The following is a 14565-nucleotide window of genomic DNA, read 5'->3' as shown; positions in this document are numbered from 1 at the left end:
CGAAATTCATTCACCTGACGATCTAGTGTCAACAAATGGCGTTCACAATTCCTACAAATCAAACCCTCAATCACCTCTACTTCGCCATATTTCGACAACAACAACTTCAAGTTATGTTTCCCGGTACCTTCGTGGATTTTTTTTGTTCGTGTCCCCACTGTACTACAAACAAAACACGCTTGAGATGAATTACTTATCTTGACCGGCGTACATGTCACAGTGGAGGCAGCCATTTTGTTTGTTGCGAAGTAACCATGTGACCATCATGTGACTGTCATCCATTTTGGCCAGAAATCTGACCAAGATGTCGGCCCGTACCTGACCTTGTTTTTCTTTGAGCCCTCAGCGGTGAAAACTTGGGCAGGGAACCAGACTATAAGGCATACCGCCCGCAAATTTGCACATCTAATCATAGATAGTCTCATTTATTATATAGCATTACGTTTTACATTAATAGTACGTACTCTAGGTTATTAAACAAAATTAAAAATCGAATTAAGACCATATTTTTTTTTATGAGCCTAAAGGTCAACTGAAGGTCGTATTATGAGGTCAAAGGTTAGTCGAATGAAAGCATGGTTTGGAAACAGCGTGGCCATGGCTTCATGGAAGAACCAGTGGCAAGAAAGTCTATAAAAAACGGTTTGTGAAAGATAAGCAGGGTTTCATCACAATCTTGGCGAATCTACTAATTGCGTTCTCTGTAAGTAATTTTGTCAGTCAGTTGATCCGTTTTTGCGGAATAAAGCACAGTCCCCATGCCGTTGATCAGAAACTGTGAATTGTAGAATAGAATACTAAACATATTCTCATCGTAATGAAGCATTCTTTTTTCTTTTTTTTTTGCATATACATGATAATAATGATTTGATTTGAAAACAACTTAAATGTCAGCAGAAAAAGTCAAAGAAATGATTGGTGAAATAATACAGTTAGCATGAATCTCTTAATGAATTAACATATTTACTCTGAGAAAAACGGTTTTAGTTTTTCATGGATGTACATGTAGTTGATTAATCAAGTTTTTTGTTATTGCTGCTCATTATAAGTATAAATTTCTCCTTATCAGATTATGAATTAAATGCACTCAATTGATCACAATATCATGTGATGAGGGAGCTAAATAAAGAACTATGTTAGCTCTCATGATAAGATCAATCACAACTCAACAAGAACGTGAAGGCATATAAAAATGTATTGAATTTACTGAGAGGAGAAGAGTATCTAATAATAGACAAGTGAAGGATATAACTAAAAAAAATATTCCAATTATTGGAAATTCATTTAACTGGCATGATTGTGTGTAGGACTATGATTACAGACTACCACTTTAAATATACTTTATCTTCTCTGTTAGAAGCGCATCTTCAATAGAAGTGCATATAAATCAAAAATGTACTGAGTTATTAAAATGCGTCTTATCTTGACCATAGACATACCTCTGTTATTTACATAAGCACATGCACTACTAATAGAGCAAATGTGGTATTATGATAATTTGAATGTAGTGCAAAGTGCAAAATATAAAATAAATTCTCAGGTCAGTGATTAAAAGAATGTGTAATATTCATTCACAGAAATTCACCATGTTAAGACCGGCTTCACTTGCAGCTGTTAGAAGGGTACAGTCATCCATATGTTGTTATAGAAGAAAACTGCTACAATCATATGGAGTACTCCAGATGTTGCCAGATATGAACGAGATGTACAGAAATAATAATGCTATTTTTCATCAACCAAATGTACATCTTTATCATTCAACAAGGGCTCTGATTGGTTCACTGTATTCTCCAGACAGACGTTATTGTACTGATAAAACTGCAGATAAATTGAACACTATGATTGATGGGAGTAATGCAGATTGTGATGAATCAATTCAAGAGATTGGGGAATATGATGAGGAAATTAAGAATGCCTTAATGTTGATAGATATGTGGAGAAGGTCTGGAAAGTACGTCCCTGAAAAAGTGACAGATGAACAACTTCGATATTTCAGTAAATTAACAACTAAAAGTGCCAGAAAAAAATACTTGTCATTACTGGCCAGGAAGGAGTTACTCCGTCAAGTCAGTAAAGAGAAAAAGGAAAGAAACGCTGAGATACTTTCGAAGCGAAAGGAAGAGAACCTTGCACTGGGAAGAAAATTTGACAAAAATACCATATTTATCTATTTAAGTCAATCAACCATGTCTAACCAAAGCACCTGGAATATGGTACGTGGAATGTTGTTTGAATCCAGTATTGTACTTGACTTTGACTATGAACATGTTGTCAATCCACGTGAGATAACTGCAGCAGTTAAACAATTAACTGATATGCTCGGTGCCATGAAAACATTTTATGAACCGTTTCATATGCATTGGACCAGTATACGCCCCGGTGGTGCGTACGAGTTGGAACTAAATCGTATATTCAAAGATTACCTTGACAGAGCTATTATAGACATTTCACATAAATCTTTCATGGATTTATTCCCCAAAGATAAATTAGTATATCTGAGTGCCGATTCGCCAAATGTTCTGACCCACTATGACCCAGATAAGGTGTATATCATAGGGGTTATGGTGGATCTCTCCATAAGATCTGGTGTCTCGTTTGCAAAGTCAAAACGCCTTGGAATACAAAGTGCACGCCTACCTCTTGATCAACATGTAAAATGGAGTAAAGGTGCTAAAAACTTAACCATTGATCAGATGGTGAAGATAATGTTGGAGTTGAAGAAAACAAACAACTGGAAAGATGCATTACAGTATGTACCAAGTAGAAAGATTGAAGGATTTTATAAAACAACCGAACATCCATTTGCGGGAAATAACAAAAGAAGAAAACCATCTAGAAAAGAAATGACAAACTCTTCTCATGGTAACTTCTCGTTTAGTCGTGTATCACGTCCAATCAGAGATGAAAACAAAGACCAGGGTCCCCTCCCACCAGATTTCTGGAAAAAATATCGCTGAGAAATGTATTATTAAACATGCATTGTTTTTTAGAAAGCTGCTAAAACAAAAACCAAATTATATGTCTGGCTTTGTTATACATTCTGTTTTAATTTTGTAAGCAATAAATTTCTGCAAATTTCACAATTCAGTGAAAATCAAAAAAATTTTGTAGCAGTACAAATACTTCCGGGGTCCTAAAGTGTACGATTCATTTGGATGAGTTGAAAAAGTAATTGTGTTTGTAGAAGTCAGTCAGACAGAGTTGATATACCTGTTAAAATTGCCTGATGCAATATCGTTGATGCAGATGTAAAAGTATATAATTAGACTAGTTATTAGAAATGTATGATCAAATGTGGATCTGTGATGACTTGGCTTGCAATCATAAAATACTCACAAATGTGAATATATGGATTCTATTGCAAAATGATTTCAAATCTGTTTCACTTATTTGCTTTAAAGCATGGGAGGAGGAGGGGGGCTTATGATTTAAATTGAGTCTTTCAAAGTATCACATAACCAGTATATCCTGATTAGAATTAAAACTTATTTTGATTGGGCACAGCTCTGTCATTTATGTAAAATGCGCTACTAGAGTTAATAGAGTTAATACAGTACCACAAATTCCCATTGATACAGATCATTTACCTATGCTTCTAATAGGATAAATATGATACTTCCAAAGATTGCAGTGTGAATTAGGTGTGTCAAAATTTACCATACTTTTCATGGGGTTTGATTAGCAAAATATCATTGTGCATATGGAAACTGCAGAATATTATTTGACAGACAGATTTAAAGTAAACAAAAAATATAGTTGACATAATTAAATTTTACATATTAGTAATGTGTTCATGTTTAACTCTGGACTTTGTGATTTAATTAAAAACAAGTTTATATCATTCTACATGTATGACTGCTTTCCATTATTAGAATGTTGCATTATGGGAGTGTATTACCTGTAACATTGAACCAAGGAATGGGTACATTATATAAAAATGTTGTCAATATGAAACTAACCTAGCAGTTAAATTGAGTCATTTGGTTAGGCGTGCCAAGAAGCTGACACTACCAATCAGTGTTGCTGTGTCATAAATTTGAAGATTCGGGGGTCGTCACAGATTAAAACAATGCGACACGTAGGCTCTGCACTGATTCACCGAGAGTCAAGAACAGAAGGTCTATGTTCGTTGACATTTTTTCCAATTTTTTTTATTCCAACATTGGAAATTGTTTGTGAACAAGTGAATGAAGACTATGGAATGTTTAAATATTTGTGCAAACTGTGTTTTAGTAAACAGATAAAACTGTCAAAACAGATAACATGTTGACTTACCTGATTCGTTCGACGTTGCAACTAGCACATCATTTCCTTTAGAGACAGCACTAAGTAAGATTTTTATCTTTTTATGGTCATTAAGCTTGTTCACAGAGAAAAAGCTAGCAACATGTTGATTTCTATATTCAACCGAGCCACAGTGACGATTTTACCAACTAATATGCGGTTTCTATCGTGAGTTCTGATTGGGTAAATCAAATGAGCCCATGTGAATCTTATAATCGTTTGAGGGCATGCAACATACAGTAAATCGCAGTGAAATCTGCCAAGGGTTAATGTTGAGGCTTCGGCTGAATAAATGGTCCTTGGCTGGCAAAGATGACTGAATTTCACGCATCTTGCAGAACAAAACAAAACAAAACAAAAAAAATTCAATGTGCATCGCCGAGTGTGTGTTTGAATTTCATGTAAACAAACAATGTATTTTACACACGTTGTGTATGTCGCTATGAGTCCTATATTGAACAGGACGCGGCACGACGACCAAAGCCCTTTTATCAGAGATGTAGGTATATTGACTTACAGCGAAATTATCCAAAACTTTGGTAAATTCTGAATTGGGGGGGGGGGGGGGGCGGGCGTGGTTTGCACTGTCCAGGTTACATGTTTGCTGAAAATCAAAACTGGCAGACATTTAAATATTTCCAGATTAGACAGAACATGTGCGTTTTATATCAACCGATCATAGAAGATTCTTTTATTGTTTTCATTACCTCAAAAAATTTACTTACATAGATAGGCATATATATTTCTCTTAAAGTCAGTGGATAATTTTTTTTTCAGCATGTTCAAATAATTGGTTAAGGGCCGACAGTCGTGGCGCCGCGTCCTGTTCGATATTGGACTCATAGCGACGTATACAACGCGTGTAAAATACATTGTTTATTTACATGAAATTCCAACACGCGCTGCGCGACGACCACCGCGCTTTAATATTGCTATTGATAGAACAATTCCAGCAACGATGTCCTGACTGGTTATAGCGCCCGCAATAGCGCAAGGCACGTTCGGAATCGACATTTTGTTCACAAGTTAAGGGTTCCATTTAGAGGTCAAATGTCCCGGTAAAAGGGAAGCGCATTGCATTGCTAGATAAAAAACGTGTGCTTTGCTAGATTTATGCGTGTACTGATCAAGTTAACTTGTAATTATTCCTGTAAATCAAGGTAAGACAACATCCTAAATGTTTTGTTGTTTTGCAACTTGTAGTCAAAACTCTCCATGCAAATACAGGTACAAGTTTCCCGAGGTGGATCAGGATAGCGCGTGGTGGGCTATAAATTTGTGTTTGCCGATATGCCGGATGTGACGATCTATACACGTACATGTACTTGCGTAGTCGAAGACAAAGTCATTTGGCATGTGTGTCGCTGTACGCTAAATGATACACATGTCAGCTGACCGTGATCTTAGTCTATTCTTGCGTGTATCAGGTGCAGTCAGTGGAGCTGTTCATTGAAAAAAAATGTAGAGGACGGAACAAATTTCCTATTTCCGGAGTGCAGCGGAAAATGTTGCAATTTTCTAAGAGAGGGGAGGGGACATTGTCAAAGTTAGCTAGTGATGGTGATTATATCTTCCTAGATTTTTTTATTATGAGAACATGCCTCTTAATTTAGCCTTCATAATTTTGAATTAGTAGCGTAAATATGCTTCTGTTACCCTATATGAGACTAGTTAGAAAGCAATGCATCATTCTCTAAGTCATGCCTACATCACAAACTGGTCAAAATACCCCAAACATTGCCAATTAAACAATAGCTTTCCCTGACGATAATACTTAACAACCTCTTTTGTTTTTGTCTCATTTCCATTTCGTCTTAGAGAATTAATTGCAGAAGAGAAACTTTCCCCCAAAAAAGGTGGGAGGAGACCAAACCTACAAGATGTAGGGAGTGGGTAAATGTAGGGAGTGGGTAAACAAAACCAATTACAGTCCCAAAAAATATACTTTCACTGCCATATTGTTACAAACACTACCAGCTAAGTTGGTGACGTGAAATCATTTTTACAAGGGTGCACAGTTTGGCTAATTTAATGACACTGGTTAAAGATGGTTCTCTTGCCTCATATACCTCAAATGTTCAGCAACACACCCCCCCCCCCTCAAGCTAACATATAGATACTGTAGAGCCAATGTACAACTTTTCCCACATTTACAAGTGTAGGTAATTCCTACCTGTTTGCACACACAATTAAAATAAAAACAAGCTACCGTTCTTTATCTGCGCTCTAAACATTAACAGAAACGTGTTCAGCCAAAACAATGAAAATACTGTATAGCCGTCACACATTGCGACTGGCAAACACGCATTCTCAACCCACAACACTGAATCCATTGACTTATTAATATAATAATAGGTACGTGACCTCTGGTGTTTATTTGTGTGTGTGTGTGTGCGAAAATAATTGTAAAAATGTGCGGGACTGGTAACTTGTAACTTTTGAAAGTTACCAGCCCTGATGTCTGGTATGTAATCTGGACATATTTCCCACACTGCATTTACTGCACAAAATTATTCAATAGGCCACATTATAGGTTAAGTAGCTTATCCTAATCTTTGACTGCATCAGTACATGTACCTTTAGGAGCATAAATACAATTAGTATCCACAATAAATGTCCGTGTGTTACACTTGAGATGATCATAAAACCAAAGTGATCTGAATTACTAGTACCACTGTCATCTGTGTAGACTAATAAATCTCTGAAATTAGTATTGTGTCACCACATGTGACATGTTACTATTTTTAGCTCCGCTGTCGACTTTGTCGAGCGGAGCTTATCATATGAGTGATTGTCCGTCGTCGTCGTCCGTCGTCGTCGTCCGTGTCAATGTTTTACTTTTTCGACTTCTTCTTGAAAACTACAAGCCTGAATGCTTTGATACTTGGTGTATATGTACCTTGGGTAGACCTCTCTTAGGTTTGTTCATTTCATGTTGATATCTTCAATTCTCTAATTTTGGTGAATATTTTTGTCATTTTTGGTAAAAAGTGATATTTTCGACTTCTTGTTAAAAACCGCAAGTGCAATTACTTTGATATTACATAAATAGGTACTACATGTGGACCTCTCTCAGATTTGTTCATTTTGTAATGATATCTTTAATTCTCTAATTTTGGTGAATATTTTTGTCATTTTTGGTAAAAAGTGATATTTTCGACTTCTTGTTAAAAACCGCAAGTCCAATTGCTTTGATACTACATATATAGGTACTACATGTGGACCTCTCTCAGATTTGTTCATTTCGTGATGATATCTTCAATTCTCTAATTTTGGTGAATATTTTTGTCATTTTTGGTAAAAAGTGATATTTTCGACTTCTTGTTAAAAACCGCAAGTCCGATTGCTTTGATATTACTATATAGGTACTACACGTGGACCTTTCTCAGATTTGTTCATTTTGTGATGATATCTTCAATTCTCTAATTTTGGTGAATATTTTTGTAATTTTTGGTAAAAAGTGATATTTTTGACTTCTTGTTAAAAATCAATAGTTCAATTGCTTTGATATTACATATATAGATACTACATGTAGACCTTTCTCAGATTTGTTCATTTTGTGATGATATCTTCAGTTCTCTAATTTTGGTGAATATTTTTGCCATTTTTGGTAAAAAGTGATATTTTCGACTTCTTGTTGAAAACTGTAAGTCCGATTGCTTTGATATTACATATATAGGTACTACATGTGGAACTCTCTCAGATTTGTTCATTTTGTGATGATATCTTCAATTCTCTAATTAATTTATTTTGGTGAATATTTTTGTAATTTTTGGTAAAAAGTGATATTTTCGACTTCTTGTTAAAAACTGTAAGTCCGATTGCTTTGATACTATTCATATTGTTCATTTTCTAATGATGTCTTCAGTTCTTTAATTGAAATGTGCATTGCTAACAGCGGAGCTACCGTATCTCAGCCGATAGGCTGCTTGTTATCATTTCCCTGTAAAATGTTGAAGTGTTTGTAAATAAAATCGTTAAGCATAATGTTACAAGTGCAAGTATAGTCATTTTTATACCGAAACCTGATGCAGTCTTGTCTAGAAAGAGATTGAATATTGGTTATTAAATGCACTTTGTGTAATTTCTCTGCCTCAGCCTGACATTTAATAAATACAAGTTTACATATAATAAATACAGTTTAAAAAAGTTTATATAGCGCCTAGTATCCATCGCAGTGATGCTCAATGACGCTTAGTTTCAAGGATAGGCTTGCTGAAAAAGGTAAGATTTGAGTTTGGTTTTGAAGATGTTAACATTTGGTGCAGAACAGATGTCATTCGGTAATTGATTCCATAAAGATGACGAGGAATGGGCGAATGACCGGTCACCATAATTCTTGAGATGAGTTCTAGGTATGGCAAGTGTATGTTTCTTACTTGAGCGAAGGGTTCTCTGGTTTTGATTTTTGTGAATAAGGTCCGATATGTAGGATGGTGTCAATCCATGTAGTGACTTGTACGTGAGTAGTAAAATTTTGAAGTGTATTCTATAGTGAACTGGCAGCCAATATAATTTACGAAGAACAGGAGTGATATGATCAAATTTTTTGGTACGTGTAATTAGACGGGCAGCACAGTTTTGACCCCTCTGAAGCAGGTGTATCTGTGATTTTGGTAAGCCATAGAGTAAGGCATTGTCGTAATCCAGTTTAGCGGTTATAATAGAGTGAATGAGTTTAAGACAGATATGCTCAGATAGATGTTGGCGAATGAGTCCTATGCGTCTGATATGCATGTTTATGCTCTGGCATGTACTGATGATGTGTTTACTGAACTGAAGTGAATCATCGAAGATGACACCAATGTTGCGAGCTGCGAGACATTTGTTGTCATTGCTGCAAATCTGACATAAACAAAGTAACTTTGAATACGACTTTTTGCATTAAGGAAGATGGGATGATTTCTGCTGCAAGTCATAGTCAACATCAACACTAGTAGTAGTTATAACTATAACTTCCTGGGCTCCCTGTGCTTCACTTGATTTTTCAACAATGATAATTAAGTACCGGTAATCATTGTAATAATTACGTTATCCAGATTACAGCCAAGTTGACCCTCGTGGAATTATTCAGTCATGCAACAGACTCTGCAACAGTTATCTCCTAATCGAACATTTTTGTACAACAATTTTAACATATCGGTAATTGTATTACCTATATTTTCATAAACAATGCAGTGTATATTTCACCTTGCTTCAGTGCTCTAAAATGCTCATTACTGTAAAATCATTTATTTTGGTGTTTACTCACTGTGTTTTAATTTCACTAATTTGTCAGGGAAACAGTGAGTTATAATGTTATTGTAACATGTTCACATAGATTTAATTGAGCGGATTTACTTATCAGCAAAATTAAAACCCAGTGAAAAATTAATGCATTGACAGTATATCAGCAAAATTTACATGTACAATGTATGTAATACATGTCACATATATGTATGAGTAAAGGTTAATGGCAGCCATTTCATAGGATACATGGCTGTCTTGTTGAATTACTAGCTGTCATATTTACTGTTGTTGATATAAAACAATCTTCATTTTTTGATCAACTAAAATCTTGTCTTTGCATTTATATAACAGTAACTGGTAGACCACCATGTGAAGGCCAGCTTAACCACCATATGAACACTGGTAGACCACCATGTGAACACTGGTAGACCACCATGTGAAGGCCAGCTTAACCACCATATGAACACTGGTAGACCACCATGTGAAGGCCAGCTTAACCACCATATGAAGATCAATTTGACCATCATGTGAAGACCAGTTTGACCATGTTAAGGCCAGTTTCAGTTCCAGCTATAAGACAGATCCAGTCTTCCGTCTTGAGTCGTTGTAGAAGAAAGTTGCAACCTTCATCAGAGATACTGCAGACATTGCCTGACTTGTATGAAATGTATGAAAACAGCAATGTGGTTTATCAGCAACCTAACGTGTGTTATTATCGTTTACCGGTAATCACATCATCAATCAGACATTACTCTACGATGAAAACAACGGACGCATATCAATATGAGATGTTTGATAGATCACTTGAATCCGACTTACTACAGGATGATACCAAGGACTGTGACAGGGATATCATACTGCTAAGGTTTCGTACTTTGGTAGATATGTGGAGAAGAGCCGGCTTATTTGTGCCTGAAAGCATAACTGATGAACAAATTGAAAAGTTGAGCAATATAGATAGTACAGTTGCAAGGAAAAGATACTTGAGAACACTCGCCAGGATTGAAAACTCCAGAAAATTGGAGCAGCTAAGAGAAAACGAGGCAAATGCCTCTCATGAGACAGAGAATAGAATACTGCTTGACATGACAAGTAAAGATATGTCTGATATGGAGATGTGGAATTTGGTTCGAGGAATGAGATTTGAACCGAATTTGGTTTTAGATTTTGATTATGAAGACTATTTGACAGAGAATGAAATTGAGATAGCAGTACGTCAATTGACAAATATTTTGAGTGCAATGAAATCACATTACGAACCGTTCCATATGCACTGGACTAATCTCAACCCAAGTGGCAGCTACAATTCAGAACTTCAACGAGTATTTGATATTGACATGGATAGAATAATTATAGACATTTCACATAAATCTTTTATGGATTTATTCCCCAAAGATAAACTAGTATATTTGAGTGCCGATTCGCCAAATGTTCTGACCCACTACGACCCAAATATGGTGTACGTTATAGGTGTTATGGGTGATTGTGGACGCAAGCCTGGTATATCGTTTTCAAAGTCGAAACGTTTTGATATAGCAAGTGCACGCCTGCCTCTTGATCAACACATCAAATGGAGTCAAGGTGGTAAAAACTTAACCATTGATCAGATGGTGAAGATAATGCTGGAATTGAAGAAAACGAATAACTGGAATAAAGCATTACAGCATGTACCAAGAAGAAAGATTGAACGTTTTTATGACTTAATGCAAACGAACAAACCATCCAACATACCGCAGATTATGGACTCACCAATTGGTAAATTTGCATTTAGTCGTGCATCTCGCATAGTCACTGATAACAATGGTGAGATTGATAGCAAACAGCATGCAATCTGGTACGGAAGAAATCCACATCCTGGAGAACAGGCTTCCTTTATTGCCAGACGAAGAGGAGTATCTTGGAATGATACAATACTACCAAACTTTTATGAAAGGCTAGCAAGAAATGAATTGAAGACTGCTGGACAGTCTGAGGGAAAGAGAAAAAAACGACGATCTTATCTTAAAGATTTGTTAGAGTAAAGCACAACTTGTTTTGCTTCATTATGTAATGGGTGATTTTCTGTTTACTACAAGATTCTCACATAATGTGTTAAGACGCTGACCGAATATCTTATTATAGCTCGAAATGTTAATCTTATTGAGGGGAATATGGCATTGAGATACTTCATCAAATGTGTATAGCACACCCCAAAAATACTTTCACTTTTGTCTACGTCACCATGTGATATTTTTGACGACGCTATGACCTTTGTTTGTCCTATTTTTATGTTTGATTTCACGCACAACCAGGATCTCGCAGTTAACTGGAAATGGTCTAACATGTAGAACTAATATTTAAATGTTACTGTCAACATTTAATGATTGGACTCACTGCGAAATGATAAAATCAGTTATCGCAAAAATCCTGAAAGTTAGCCTGCACTTCAAAAGGTCATGATATCTAATCACCAAACTAAACATAATTGTCATTGTTGTAATCATTTTTAAGTTTACATGACTTTGACACTTACAGGGGTCAGCGAGATGTTTTCTGCAGATCATTCTATGGGAATGTAACTTTAACCCTTTGTGTCATTGTCAACTTTTGACCTAGTCTACAAAATGATTTGGTCTAGTCTCCCCTCCCCTCCCCTCCCCTCCCCTCCCCTCATGAAATATAAATAAAATTTACAAACTTTTTGATCAAAATCTTAAAGAAATATCTGAAACTGCTGTATTCTCCAAAATGACGAAAAAATTGACTAAAAATATACAAAATGTGATAATATTTGCACTGAATTTTGGGTGTGAAATTATCTGGCACATGAAGGGTTACTGATAATAACATTCTTGAGAAGAAAATAGTTTACTCTGTGGAGCCCAGTAAAATTTTACGTTTTTCACTATCTAGCACTTTTGTGAAATTAATGTGGTTTATCGGTAATACCATTAAAGTATTTGAAAAATAACCTGTAACATCGTAGTGACCTTAATGCAATTTGCTTGTTTATTATTACAGTGGGATTATTATTCTATGTAATATCATAGACCTTAGAATACATTTCTAAGGACTATGTAATACAGAGCAGGTCACGGAGATGAAGCAATCTCAACTGGCTTCTACATGTATACATTGTAAGATATTGTCAATGCAAACAATTTCGGTAATTTAATTATTGATTCTATTCTGCCTGATTAGCACTATGCAGAGAAACATTAGATTTTACAGATAAGAAAAGTTGAATGATTTGCTGATCTAGATGGTTAAACATAGCATAATTATTGGAACCTTGCCTAGTACATTATAGTATATGAAATAGAGTACTGTATATGCTGTAGTAACACAGATAAACCAAAAATCACATTTGATGTGCTATGAATCATTAAAATATTACATTTTTATTTTGATCATTGGAACATGCACTACTAATAGAGCAAATATGGTAAAATTATTTTTATAAGAGTGTTTGTGGGATGTGTCAAATGGAGATCATTCAAATATACTTGATACAGAAAACGGTGTTCTATCAGATTTATTAAAAGTATTTTGAATATATATATATATTGTCAGAGGTACATTACTTGGGGTTTGCAACGCGCATAGTACTGTATGGTGACATCATGTCAAGATCCCATTAAAGTCTCATCTCGTAGATAGCGAGACTGGTGCTACGACCTTCTGACATGACACAGGCGGTTTGTAATAAAACAATAAAACATGTATTACCACATTCATAGTGAAAAAATGTAATACATCGAAAATGTACAGAATATAAAGTTATCGTAATCCGTCATATCGTATGCAGCTATTTTGGTCCACCTGGACGTTCCAGTATCCTAGTTACCTCGGGCATGCGCATTCGCATTTTCCTGAGTTGGAATGCTTATGCGAGAGCAAGATTGAAACGGGATCTTGGTATCATGTCACCATAGTTGCAAACCCCAAGTAATGTACCTCTGATATTATCAATTAATATACAAAAAACAATAGTTTACTGTTCTATAAAAAAGCTGTATCAGAATTTGTTCAAAACTTAATTGCACTTGTTCTAATGTCAAAGTTTTGTCTGATGATATTGACATGACCAATATGTGTACTGTAATAAATACAACAGCTACAGTATTTACAACATATCCACTTTGTCAATAACTGAACTTCACCAATTTATTTTGCTTATCATTAACTTTTCTTAGAGTATAACAGAATCTCACTTTTTTCCTGTATTATAACCATGAATACAGAAATTCATCTGTATAATTTTGGTGCTAATAAAGTCTTTCAATGTTTTACTCGTGCAGATTAACCTGCTTCTATATTGGTGTGATTCAATCTATTGTCCATGTACATGTACCCCCCTTAATAAAGTAACATGCTTTTAGGACAAAGTGTGCTAGTGTTAAAACGTGGTCAAATAATTGTTAGATGCAACGGAACCCCACGGTGATTGAATATAGACGTTACGAGTCGAGTTACATTGTATATGTTCTTAACACCTTATCACCATGGTTATATCTTGTAAATCTCACCTTTTCAAATGTGTATTTTTTGCAATCTTTGGATTTTGTGCTTTTTTAGCTAATTCAAGCTACAACAACACAAAATTTGCACTTAAGTATATGGCCTTACATTTGCCCAGTCATAAAAGTTTGCTAAGGACAATAAGGCACCAACCAAATGCTACTGAAATGAAATTATCATAAAGATACAGATCCTTGCTGGAATAAACTTGCATCCAGATTGGTCACATGACCAATAGTACAATTCTCGTAAACACACCCTTTCATAATGCAGACTGTAAACTTATCATAAATCTCCATTGTGTGTACAGCAAGTGTAAACCTACATTTTTAGTCCCTGTTTCAGGCGCAGTCTGAAAGGTGGACTATTAATTTTTATTTCCAGTTTCTGTTTTTTCAGAAATTCTGCAGCAGATATCGATGAAACTTGGCATGTTGATGAACAAGTTTCTGCCGAATATGCATGCATATGAATATTTTTCCAGATCTGAAAATCCTAAGTGGGTCTTTTTCATGATTTTCAGCCAAAACTACCTCTCCCAGCACCCCTGAG

General features: G+C 35.5%; 2 protein-coding genes across 2 annotated transcripts; both read left to right on the top strand.

Annotated features, from left to right (window-relative positions):
* The first annotated feature begins 577 nt into the window (after positions 1-577).
* Positions 578-3014, top strand: LOC100368641 (tRNA methyltransferase 10 homolog C-like). Its single transcript, XM_002737839.4, has 2 exons — positions 578-703; positions 1578-3014. The coding sequence occupies exon 2, from the start codon at positions 1587-1589 to the stop codon at positions 2955-2957; it is 1371 nt and encodes a 456-aa protein (XP_002737885.3). The 5' UTR covers positions 578-703; positions 1578-1586; the 3' UTR covers positions 2958-3014.
* A 2320-nt stretch (positions 3015-5334) lies between these two features.
* On the top strand, positions 5335-13784 carry LOC144357868 (tRNA methyltransferase 10 homolog C-like). The gene is made up of 2 exons (XM_085496752.1): positions 5335-5444; positions 9865-13784. The coding sequence occupies exon 2, from the start codon at positions 10059-10061 to the stop codon at positions 11532-11534; it is 1476 nt and encodes a 491-aa protein (XP_085352878.1). The 5' UTR covers positions 5335-5444; positions 9865-10058; the 3' UTR covers positions 11535-13784.
* The last annotated feature ends 781 nt before the right edge of the window (positions 13785-14565 follow it).

Source organism: Saccoglossus kowalevskii, chromosome 3, assembly GCF_978046115.1.
Source record: "Saccoglossus kowalevskii chromosome 3, keSacKowa6.1, whole genome shotgun sequence".
NCBI classification, from domain to species: domain Eukaryota; kingdom Metazoa; phylum Hemichordata; class Enteropneusta; family Harrimaniidae; genus Saccoglossus; species Saccoglossus kowalevskii.
Note: the sequence above shows the minus strand (reverse complement) of the source record. Positions and strands in the feature narration are given on the sequence as shown.